The sequence below is a fragment of the Salvelinus fontinalis genome, chromosome 15, assembly GCF_029448725.1.
Source record: "Salvelinus fontinalis isolate EN_2023a chromosome 15, ASM2944872v1, whole genome shotgun sequence".
NCBI classification, from domain to species: Eukaryota; Metazoa; Chordata; class Actinopteri; order Salmoniformes; family Salmonidae; genus Salvelinus; species Salvelinus fontinalis.
Genome location: NC_074679.1, coordinates 9,574,491 through 9,586,578, shown reverse-complemented (window position 1 = coordinate 9,586,578; position 12,088 = coordinate 9,574,491). Strand labels below are relative to the sequence as shown.

Below are 12,088 nucleotides of genomic sequence, written 5' to 3'. Positions count from 1 at the left end.
CTACATCTATAACTATCTACATTTATAATTACATCTATCTACATCTACAACTATCTACATCTACAACTATCTACATCTATAACTATCTACATGTATAACTATCTACATGTATAACTATATACATCTATAACTATCTACATCTATAACTATCTACATCTATAACTACAACTATCTACAACTATCTACATCTATAACTATCTACGTCTATAATTATCTACAACTATTACTATCTACATCTATAACTATAACCATCTTTAACTAAGACGTATCCACTCATAGTATGTAGGTTAATTACAAATGATAAAAAATTGCAAGAGAATGGATTACCTTGTTTCTGCAGATTGTCCACATGGGCTGGGTGTGTGAAAACCCTCAAGCTAATGATGCTGGTCCATCAAGTACCTTCAAGTTCCTGGCATTGCGAGGCCCTTCGCTCTACGTCTTCAGGAGTCCTCCTGTATGAACCTCCCATTGATTTCCTCGTCATTCATTAACTGTTAAGAGTCCAAAGCATGTTGGTGGGCTACATGATAGCCCGTACATTCTCTCTTCAGCTGGGAGCATGTTGGTGGGCTACATGATAGCCCGTACATTCTCTCTTCAGCTGGGAGACTGTTGGTGGGCTACATGATAGCCCGTACATTCTCTCTTCAGCTGGGAGACTGTTGGTGAGCTACATGTTAGCCCGTACATTCTCTCTTCAGCAGGGAGCATGTTGGTGGGCTACATGATAGCCCGTACATTCTCTCTTCAGCAGGGAGCATGTTGGTGGGCTACATGATAGCCCGTACATTCTCTCTTCAGCTGGGAGCATGTTGGTGGGCTACATGCTAGCCCGTACATTCTCTCTTCAGCTGGGAGACTGTTGGTGGGCTACATGATAGCCCGTACATTCTCTCTTCAGCTGGGAGACTGTTGGTGGGCTACATGATAGCCCGTACATTCTCTCTTCAGCTGGGAGCATGTTGGTGGGCTACATGATAGCCCGTACATTCTCTCTTCAGCTGGGAGCATGTTGGTGGGCTACATGATAGCCCGTACATTCTCTCTTCAGCTGGGAGACTGTTGGTGAGCTACATGCTAGCCCGTACATTCTCTCTTCAGCTGGGAGCATGTTGGTGGGCTACATGATAGCCCGTACATTCTCTCTTCAGCAGGGAGCATGTTGGTGGGCTACATGATAGCCCGTACATTCTCTCTTCAGCTGGGAGACTGTTGGTGGGCTACATGATAGCCCGTAGATTCTCTCTTCAGCTGGGAGCATGTTGGTGGGCTACATACAGTGTATAGTTATAATGGTTATTCTGAACCTTTTTGACACGTACTCTGAACAAAAATATAAAAGCAAAGATGCAACAATGTCAAATATTTTGCTGAGTAATAGTTCATACAAGGTGCTAAGTCAATTGAAATAAATAAATCAGGTTCTAATCTATGGATTTCACATGACCTGGGCAGGGGCGCAGCCATGGGTGGGCCTGAGAGGTCGTAGACTTGTCTATTGATCATGCTGTTTAATCAGCTTTTTGATAATCCACCCACCTGACAGGTGTGGCATATCTTGACAAAGGATAGAATGCTCACTAACAGGGATGTACACAATTTTTTTTTTTTTACATCTGGGATCTTTTATTTCAGCTCATCAAAACATGGGACCAACACTTTACACGTTGCGTTTGTATTTTTGTTCAGTATACTTTACAATTACATCATCTATTTCTGAACGGAGTTTTGAGCTGTACCCCAAACCACCCACTAGACAAGTAATGAAACAATTTAATTGTCTTCCCTAGTTATTGGGGTTTAATAAGTGAATGCAGAGCTTCCAAATGCTGTTTATCAACCACACTGTATGTTGGCTTACTATGGCTCAGTGTATCTTAACACAATGCCTGTAAGATACTGTATGATTACATTTGTAAAAACAAAAAATACACACACTTTTATCCCCCTTAGGTTAGTGGAACAGACTGGGGACAAGCTGAAACTATGTATACCCTCTATGAGGTTCTGTTAAAGGTTCACAAGGTATGTTTAACGTTCACATGCAGAAGAAGATACCTGCACGAAATGTTACCGGAATTTGAATTAATGTGCATGTCACTTGAACCATGTCTATGTTAGATCTACACATCTCAAGTTGAGAGTTTAGCTTGCAGTGAATAAAACTGGATGACGTTTCACGTTTGGATGTGTTGCAGCTATGTGTGACGGAGGACTGTTGGATCCAGGCCAAGTTCTACCTCGGCCTCCAGCAGGATGAGGATCTGCAGGACGGCGAACCTTTCTGTTTCAGTATCCTGGTCGGCCACGGCCAGAGTCACACCTTCAGTGTGGAGATGACCTCTGACCTCGCCGTGTGGGAGAAGTCCTTCCAAAGAGCCGTCTTCATGGAGGTGCAGAGAGTAGGGGTAAGTGGAACAGCACATTAGGTTTGTTTTGGCCATGATGTGATTCTCCCCGGAGTTAAAGGTTCGGGGGTTTGCTATAAATGGTGCTGAGATACTGTATGACTGACGTTTTACACATTTTGAAAAAAGACGAGCTGTCATTGTGTTATCACACTTTTTAACTGCAGCAAATACGATACATTACTTCCAGACATGCAGTCTCCGTTTAGTGGATCATTCTAGAACAGTACATAGGGCTCTATTTTTAACAAGCCTAACGTAACGGTCAATCTTAAGCACCGCTTCAGGTTGTGTATTTACGGTCATTTATGTATCGCTTTGGAATTAACTCCAATTCCAATGTTAGTCCATAACGGGACGTTCAGGTCTAAAATAATAATATATGCATATGGGCAGTGTGCATCACGTTAGGCTTCTCTTGTTCCATGCCCATATGGGCAGTGTGCATCACGTTAGGCTTCTCTTGTTCCATGCACATATGGGCAGTGTGCATCACGGCTGGCTTCTCTTGTTCCATGCCCATATGGGCAGTGTGCATCACGTTAGGCTTCTCTTGTTCCATGCCCATATGGGCAGTGTGCATCACGGCTGGCTTCTCTTGTTCCATGCCCATATGGGCAGTGTGCATCACGGCTGGCTTCTCTTGTTCCATGCCCATATGGGCAGTGTGCATCACGTTAGGCTTCTCTTGTTCCATGCCCATATGGGCAGTGTGCATCACGTTAGGCTTCTCTTGTTCCATGCCCATATGGGCAGTGTGCATCACGTTAGGCTTCTCTTGTTCCATGCCCATATGGGCAGTGTGCATCACGTTAGGCTTCTCTTGTTCCATGCACATATGGGCAGTGTGCATCACGGCTGGCTTCTCTTGTTCCATGCCCATATGGGCAGTGTGCATCACGTTAGGCTTCTCTTGTTCCATGTTCATATGGGCAGTGTGCATCACTTTAGGCTTCTCTTGTTCCATGCCCATATGGGCAGTGTGCATCACGGCTGGCTTCTCTTGTTCCATGCCCATATGGGCAGTGTGCATCACGTTAGGGTTCTCTTGTTCCATGCCCATATGGGCAGTGTGCATCACGGCTGGCTTCTCTTGTTCCATGCCCATATGGGCAGTGTGCATCACGGCTGGCTTCTCTTGTTCCATGCCCATATGGGCAGTGTGCATCACGTTAGGCTTCTCTTGTTCCATGCACATATGGGCAGTGTGCATCACGTTAGGCTTCTCTTGTTCCATGCCCATATGGGCAGTGTGCATCACGGCTGGCTTCTCTTGTTCCATGCACATATGGGCAGTGTGCATCACGGCTGGCTTCTCTTGTTCCATGCCCATATGGGCAGTGTGCATCACGTTAGGCTTCTCTTGTTCCATGCACATATGGGCAGTGTGCATCACGTTAGGCTTCTCTTGTTCCATGCCCATATGGGCAGTGTGCATCACGTTAGGCTTCTCTTGTTCCATGCCCATATGGGCAGTGTGCATCACGGCTGGATAGGCTGTCTCAGCTGTCAGAATTCATGACATAACCAACTGTGTTACCACTAAAAACAGCTTTAGATGGGTCTTAAATATCCGTCTCAGAGCTGCCTGAAATTAGCACTTTGGATCATGTTTTTAAGGACAAACCTCAAATGTTTCCAACCCTCCCATCTGCAGTGTTATGGTGATGAGCTCTGTTAAAGGTAAAGTCTACAGTGTTATGGTGATGACCTCTGTTAAAGGTAAAGTCTGCAGTGTTATGGTGATGACCTCTGTTAAAGGTAAAGTCTGCAGTGTTATGGTGATGACCTCTGTTAAAGGTAAAGTCTGCAGTGTTATGGTGATGACCTCTGTTATGGTAAAGTCTGCAGTGTTATGGTGATGACCTCTGTTAAAGGTGAAGTCTGCAGTGTTATGGTGATGAGCTCTGTTAAAGGTAAAGTCTGTTGTGTTATGGTGATAAGCTCTGTTAAAGGTAAAGTCTGCAGTTTTATGGTGATGACCTCTGTTATGGTAAAGTCTGCAGTGTTATGGTGATGACCTCTGTTAAAGGTAAAGTCTGCAGTTTTATGGTGATGACCTCTGTTATGGTAAAGTCTGCAGTGTTATGGTGATGAGCTCTGTTAAAGGTAAAGTCTGCAGTGTTATGGTGATGAGCTCTGTTATGGTAAAGTCTGCAGTGTTATGGTGATGACCTCTGTTAAAGGTGAAGTCTGCAGTGTTATAGTGATGAGCTCTGTTATGGTAAAGTCTGCAGTATTATGGTGATGAGCTCTGTTATGGTAAAGTCTGCAGTATTATGGTGATGAGCTCTGTTATGGTAAAGTCTGCAGTATTATGGTGATGAGCTCTGTTAAAGGTAAAGTCTGCAGTGTTATGGTGATGACCTCTGTTATGGTAAAGTCTGCAGTGTTATGGTGATGACCTCTGTTAAAGGTGAAGTCTGCAGTGTTATGGTGATGAGCTCTGTTATGGTAAAGTCTACAGTGTTATGGTGATGACCTCTGTTAAAGGTAAAGTCTGCAGTGTTATGGTGATGAGCTCTGTTAAAGGTAAAGTCTGCAGTGTTATGGTGATGAGCTCTGTTAAAGGTAAAGTCTGCAGTGTTATGGTGATGAGCTCTGTTATGGTAAAGTCTGCAGTATTATGGTGATGAGCTCTGTTATGGTAAAGTCTGCAGTATTATGGTGATGAGCTCTGTTAAAAGTAAAGTCTGCAGTGTTATGGTGATGAGCTCTGTTAAAGGTAAAGTCTGCAGTTTTATGGTGATGACCTCTGTTATGGTAAAGTCTGCAGTGTTATGGTGATGACCTCTGTTAAAGGTAAAGTCTGCAGTTTTATGGTGATGACCTCTGTTATGGTAAAGTCTGCAGTGTTATGGTGATGACCTCTGTTAAAGGTAAAGTCTACAGTGTTATGGTGATGACCTCTGTTAAAGGTAAAGTCTGCAGTGTTATGGTGATGACCTCTTGCAGAGAACGCATATTGCAGCACACCTTGTTCAGGAAGTGAATAGATTACATATTTAAGTGCTACTGGTCTTTTCGGTATTTAATAAGAGTTTTATTTAACCTTCACCTGTATATGTGAAAGATTTGCTAAAAGTCAGACTGCATGAAATTACTAAGCTCCTCATAATCAGCGCTTAACATGGACTAAAAATAGTTTGCCCGGTACTCATGTTGGGTGCTGTTACTGTTTACATTTAGGGATCAGGAGCTCCTCAATACTTTTGAACTAATATTCTGTAAGAGGGACAGAAGCTCCAGCAGTAGAACATACGAGATGTCGCTGCTCAGCTCCGGTGAACTCCTGCCCAAGTGAAGAACTGCTCATAATCACAGCCAAAAGGTATACTCTCTTATACCTGCTACTGTCAACACAGTGGTCCTGCTACTGTCAACACAGTGGGCCTGCTACTGTCAACACAGTGGGCCTGCTACTGTCAACACAGTGGGCCTGCTACTGTCAACACAGTGGGCCTGCTACTGTCAACACAGTGGGCCTGCTACTGTCAACACAGTGGGCCTGCTACTGTCAACACAGTGAACCTGCTACTGTCAACACAGTGAACCTGCTACTGTCAACACAGTGAACCTGCTACTGTCAACACAGTGGGCCTGCTACTGTCAACACAGTGAACCTGCTACTGTCAACACAGTGGGCCTGCTACTGTCAACACAGTGGGCCTGCTACTGTCAACACAGTGGGCCTGCTACTGTCAACACAGTGGGCCTGCTACTGTCAACACAGTGGGCCTGCTACTGTCAACACAGTGAACCTGCTACTGTCAACACAGTGGGCCTGCTACTGTCAACACAGTGGGCCTGCTACTGTCAACACAGTGAACCTGCTACTGTCAACACAGTGGGCCTGCTACTGTCAACACAGTGGGCCTGCTACTGTCAACACAGTGAACCTGCTACTGTCAACACAGTGAACCTGCTACTGTCAACACAGTGGTCCTGCTACTGTCAACACAGTGGGCCTGCTACTGTCAACACAGTGAACCTGCTACTGTCAACACAGTGGGCCTGCTACTGTCAACACAGTGAACCTGCTACTGTCAACACAGTGGGCCTGCTACTGTCAACACAGTGAACCTGCTACTGTCAACACAGTGAACCTGCTACTGTCAACACAGTGAACCTGCTACTGTTAACACAGTGGTCCTGCTACTGTCAACACAGTGGGCCTGCTACTGTCAACACAGTGAACCTGCTACTGTCAACACAGTGAACCTGCTACTGTCAACACAGTGAACCTGCTACTGTCAACACAGTGAACCTGTTACTGTCAGCTGTATGCAGACTAGAGTGGTGTTACTGTCAGCTGTATGCAGACTAGAGTGGTGTTACTGTCAGCTGTATGCAGACTAGAGTGGTGTTACACTGTCAGCTATATGCAGACTAGAGTGGTGTTACACTGTCAGCTATATGCAGACTAGAGTGGTGTTACACTGTCAGCTGTATACAGACTAGAGTGGTGTTACACTGTCAGCTATATGCAGACTAGAGTGGTGTTACACTGTCAGCTGTATACAGACTAGAGTGGTGTTACACTGTCAGCTGTATGCAGACTAGAGTGGTGTTACACTGTCAGCTGTATACAGACTAGAGTGGTGTTACACTGTCAGCTGTATACAGACTAGAGTGGTGTTACACTGTCAGCTGTATGCAGACTAGAGTGGTGTTACACTGTCAGCTGTATGCAGACTAGAGTGGTGTTACTGTCAGCTGTATGCAGACTAGAGTGGTGTTACACTGTCAGCTGACAAAAGTATCAATAGAGTATCTCTGATGCATATAGTTTATAACACCTGACATGTATGTTTCATAACACCTGACATGTATGTGTCATAACACCTGACATGTATGTGTCATAACACCTGACATGTATGTGTCATAACACCTGACATGTATGTGTCATAACACCTGACACGTATGTGTCATAACACCTGACATGTATGTGTCATAACACCTGACATGTATGTGTCATAACACCTGACACGTATGTGTCATAACACCTGACATGTATGTGTCATAACACCTGACATGTATGTGTCATAACACCTGACACGTATGTTTCATAACACCTGACATATATTTGTTATAACACCTGACACGTATGTGTCATAACACCTTTATGAGCATTGCAGGATCCTTCATAATAGCAGGCTTAGCACTGTACACATTGAACAATTGTCTAAACCTTCACAGATATGCTTGGGAATGATATTTGATGCTTTCAGAATAACTACGCTCCCTTTTTTGAGCTGTTCTCTATTCATTCACTCGAACCAAGACTCAAAAATATGCTAGATGTCAAGTCGGGGCCTCATCGAATGGCCGATAGGGTTTTGTATAATTCTCCTCTTCAAAAGCAGCCAACCAAAGTAAAAGGCTAAAACACAGTTAAGCCTGAGGGCTATGATGCTCAGAACCCTTAACTACAGACATGTATAAATAATACAGAGGAAAGAACCTGTCAGGGCTAAAATACATTTTAAGGGCAAAGTGTGAACCCACAAAAATTCCATAATTTGGTTCTGCTCAAAAAATGTTGACCAGACGCAAGTTCATAAAATTCATTGGCTGTTGAGAAAATACGTCTCTTTGAAGGCAAGTATAATCCCATTATGTTCTATAGAGTGGCTTGTTTGTTCATGGATAGTTCAGCATCGTGATTCCACAGGGCTCAATTAAGTTGCCACTTAATTCTGAGGACATTCATTCCATAGGCAAGTTCTTAGCTGTACCAAAAAAAAAAACAATTTTACATATAAACTGCAGAATGAAATAAGGAATGGCCTATCATCAACACAAAATGAAGCCCAATGAAATGAACATTCTCTCTTAATCTTTCATAGACTGAACCCTTGAAAGCAGGAACAGATGGCCATGGCCTGTGGCTCTGATGTATCCTGTACTTCAATTGGACTGGGACTTGTTGTTTATTGTAGAATACAAAATGGAGGATACAAGATGAATATGACATAGTGGACACTACAAAGGACATAGTGGTCCTGGTACACTATGAAGTACATAGTGAAGGACATAGTGGTCCTGGTACACTATGAAGGACATAGTGAAGGACATAGTGGTCCTGGTACACTAGGAAGGACATAGTGAAGGACATAGTGAAGGACATAGTGGTCCTGGTACTATGAAGGACATAGTGAGGACATAGTGGTCCTGGTACACTATGAAGGACATAGTGAAGGACATAGTGAAGGACAGAGTGGTACTGGTACACTATGAAGGACATAGTGAAGGACATAGTGGTCCTGGTACACTATGAAGGACATAGTGAAGGACTTAGTGGTCCTGGTACACTATGAAGGACATAGTGAAGGATATAGTGAAGGACATAGTGGTCCTGGTACACTATGAAGTACATAGTGAAGGACATAGTGGTCCTGGTACACTATGAAGGACATAGTGAAGGACATAGTGGTCCTGGTACACTATGAAGGACATAGTGAAGGATATAGTGAAGGACATAGTGGTCCTGGTACACTATGAAGGACATAGTGAAGGACATAGTGAAGAACATAGTGGTCCTGGTACACTATGAAGGACATAGTGAAGGACATATTGGTCCTGGTACACTATGAAGAACATAGTGAAGAACATAGTGGTCCTGGTACACTGTGAAGGACATAGTGAAGGACATAGTGAAGGACATAGTGAAGGACATAGCGGTCCTGGTACACTATGAAGGACATAGTGAAGGACATAGTGGTCCTGGTACACTATGAAGGACATAGTGAAGGACATAGTGGTCCTGGTACACTATGAAGGACATAGTGAAGGACATAGTGAAGGACATAGTGGTCCTGGTACACTATGAAGTACATAGTGAAGGACATAGTGGTCCTGGTACACTATGAAGGACATAGTGAAGGACATAGTGAAGGACATAGTGAAGGACATAGTGAAGGACACAGTGAAGGACATAGTGGTCCTGGTACACTATGAAGTACATAGTGAAGGACATAGTGAAGGACATAGTGGTCCTGGTACACTATGAAGTACATAGTGAAGGACATAGTGGTCCTGGTACACTATGAAGGACATAGTGAAGGACATAGTGAAGGACATAGTGGTCCTGGTACACTATGAAGGACATAGTGAAGGACATAGTGAAGGACATAGTGGTCCTGGTACACTATGAAGTACATAGTGAAGGACATAGTGGTCCTGGTACACTATGAAGTACATAGTGATGGATATAGTGAAGGACATAGTGGTCCTGGTACACAATGAAGGATATAGAGAAGGACATAGTGAAGGACGTAGTGAAGGACATAGTGAAGGACATAGTGGTCCTGGTCTACTATGAAGAACATAGTGAATGACATAGTGAAGGACACAGTGGTCCTGGTACACTATGAAGGACATAGTGATGGATATAGTGAAGGACATAGTGGTCCTGGTACACTATGAAGGACATAGTGAAGGACGTAGTAAAGGACGTAGTGAAGGACATAGTGAAGGACATAGCGAAGGACGTAGTGAAGGACATAGTGAAGAACATAGTGGTCCTGGTACACTATGAAGGGCATAGTGAAGGACATAGTGAAGGACACAGTGAAGGACATAGTGGTCCTGGTACACTATGAAGAACATAGTGAAGGACATAGTGAAGGACACAGTGGTCCTGGTATACTATGAAGGACATAGTGAGGACATAGTGAAGGACATAGTGAAGGACACAGTGGTCCTGGTACACCATGAAGGACATAGTGAGGACATAGTGAAGGACATAGTGAAGGACATGGTGAAGGACATAGTGAAGGACATAGTGGTCCTGGTACACTATGAAGTACATAGTGAAGGACATAGTGGTCCTGGTACACTATGAAGGACATAGTGAAGGACATAGTGAAGGACATAGTGGTCCTGGTACACTATGAAGTACATAGTGAAGGACATAGTGAAGGACATGGTGCTTCTGGGACACTATGAAGTACATAGTGAAGTACATAGTGAAGGACATAGTGGTCCTGGTACACTATGAAGGACATAGTGAAGGACATAGTGAAGGACATAGTGGTCCTGGTACACTATGAAGGACATAGTGAAGAACATAGTGAAGGACATAGTGAAGGACATAGTGAAGGACATAGTGGTCCTGGTACACTATGAAGGACATAGTGAAAGACATAGTGAACTATGAAACAGATACTTTATATAAAAGAATGATAATAAAAAACTTTGGATCAACTTAAATTAAACTTTGGGCAAAAAAGGCCAACTCGGCTCCATCATCCATTGAATCAGATGGCTCATTTCATCACAAAACCCACTATTGCCAACTACTTTAATGAGTTTAACTACTTTAATCTCCTAATGAGTGGAGATTATAACAGAACATGGCCAAGATGTTCAAACGTTCATAGATGACCAGCAGGGTCAAATAATAATAATCACAGTGGTTGTAGAGGGTGCAACAGTTCAGTACCTCAGGAGTAAATGTCAGTTGGCTAGAGACAGCATGTGCGGTAGAGAGAGAGTCGAAAACAGGAGGTCCGAGACAAGGTAGCACGTCCGGTGAACAGGTCAGGGTTCCATAGCCACAAGAAAAACAGTTGAAACTGGAGCAGCAACATGGCCATGTGGACTAGGGACAGCAAGGAGTCATCATGCCAGGTAGCCCTGAGGTGTGGTCCCAGGGCTCAGGTCCTCCGGGAGGGGAGCGAGAGAGAGAGAATTAGAGGGAGCACACTTAAATTCACACAGGACACAACATATATAACAGACTGACCCTAGCCCTCTGACACATAAACTACTGCAGCATAAATACTGGAGGCTGAGACAGGAGGGGTCAGGAGACACTGTGGCCCCGTCCGACGCTACCCCAGGACAGAGCCAACCAGGCAGGATATAACCCCACCCACTTTGCCAAAGCATAGCCCACACACCACTAGGGGGATATCTTCAAACCACCAACTTACTACCCTGAGACAAGGCCGAGTATAGCCCACGAAGATCTCCCCCACGGCACGAACCCGAGGGGGGCGCCAACCCGGACAGGAAGATCACATCAGTTACTCAACCCATTCAAGTGACGCACCCCTCCTAGGGACGGCATGGTAGAGCACCAGTAAGCCAGTGACTCAGCCCACGTAATAGGGTTAGAGGCAGAGAATCCCAGTGGAGAGAGGGGAACCAGCCAGGCAGAGACAGCAAGGGAAGTTTGTCGCTCCAGTGCCTTTCCGTTCACCTTCACACCCCTGGGCCAGACTACAGTCAATCATAGGGCCTACTGAAGAGATGAGTCTTCAATATAGACTTAAAGGTTGAGACCGAGTCTGCGTCTCTCACATGGATAGGCAGACCATTCCATAAAAATGGAGCTCTATAGGAGAAAGCCCTGCCTCCAGCTGTTTGCTTAGAAATTCTAGGGACAGTAAGGAGGCCTGCATCTTGTGACCGTAGCTTACGTGTAGGTATGTACGGCAGGACCAAATCGGAAAGATAGGTGGGAGCAAGCCCATGTAATGCTTTGTAGGTTAGCAGTAAAACCTAGCCTTAACAGGAAGCCAGGCTAGCACTGGAGTAATGTGATCAAATGTTTTGCTTCTAGTCAAGATTCTAGCAGCCGTGTTTAGTGATTTTTCTGGGTAGCCAGAAAGTAGAGCATTGCAGTAGTCTAATCTAGAAGTACAAAAGCATGGATTAGCTTTTCTGCA

At 44.4% G+C, this 12,088-nt stretch overlaps 1 protein-coding gene across 2 annotated transcripts in view; it reads left to right on the top strand.

Moving 5' to 3' along the window:
• The window catches only part of LOC129811391 (gamma-2-syntrophin-like), a 95,933-nt gene that overhangs the window by 63,375 nt on the left and 20,470 nt on the right, over positions 1-12,088 (top strand). For both annotated transcript variants that reach the window (XM_055862659.1, XM_055862660.1), the window contains 3 exons: positions 341-457; positions 1,957-2,028; positions 2,202-2,411. In XM_055862659.1, coding sequence (XP_055718634.1) covers positions 341-457; positions 1,957-2,028; positions 2,202-2,411 — 399 coding nt within the window. The remainder of the gene's footprint in view (positions 1-340; positions 458-1,956; positions 2,029-2,201; positions 2,412-12,088) is intronic.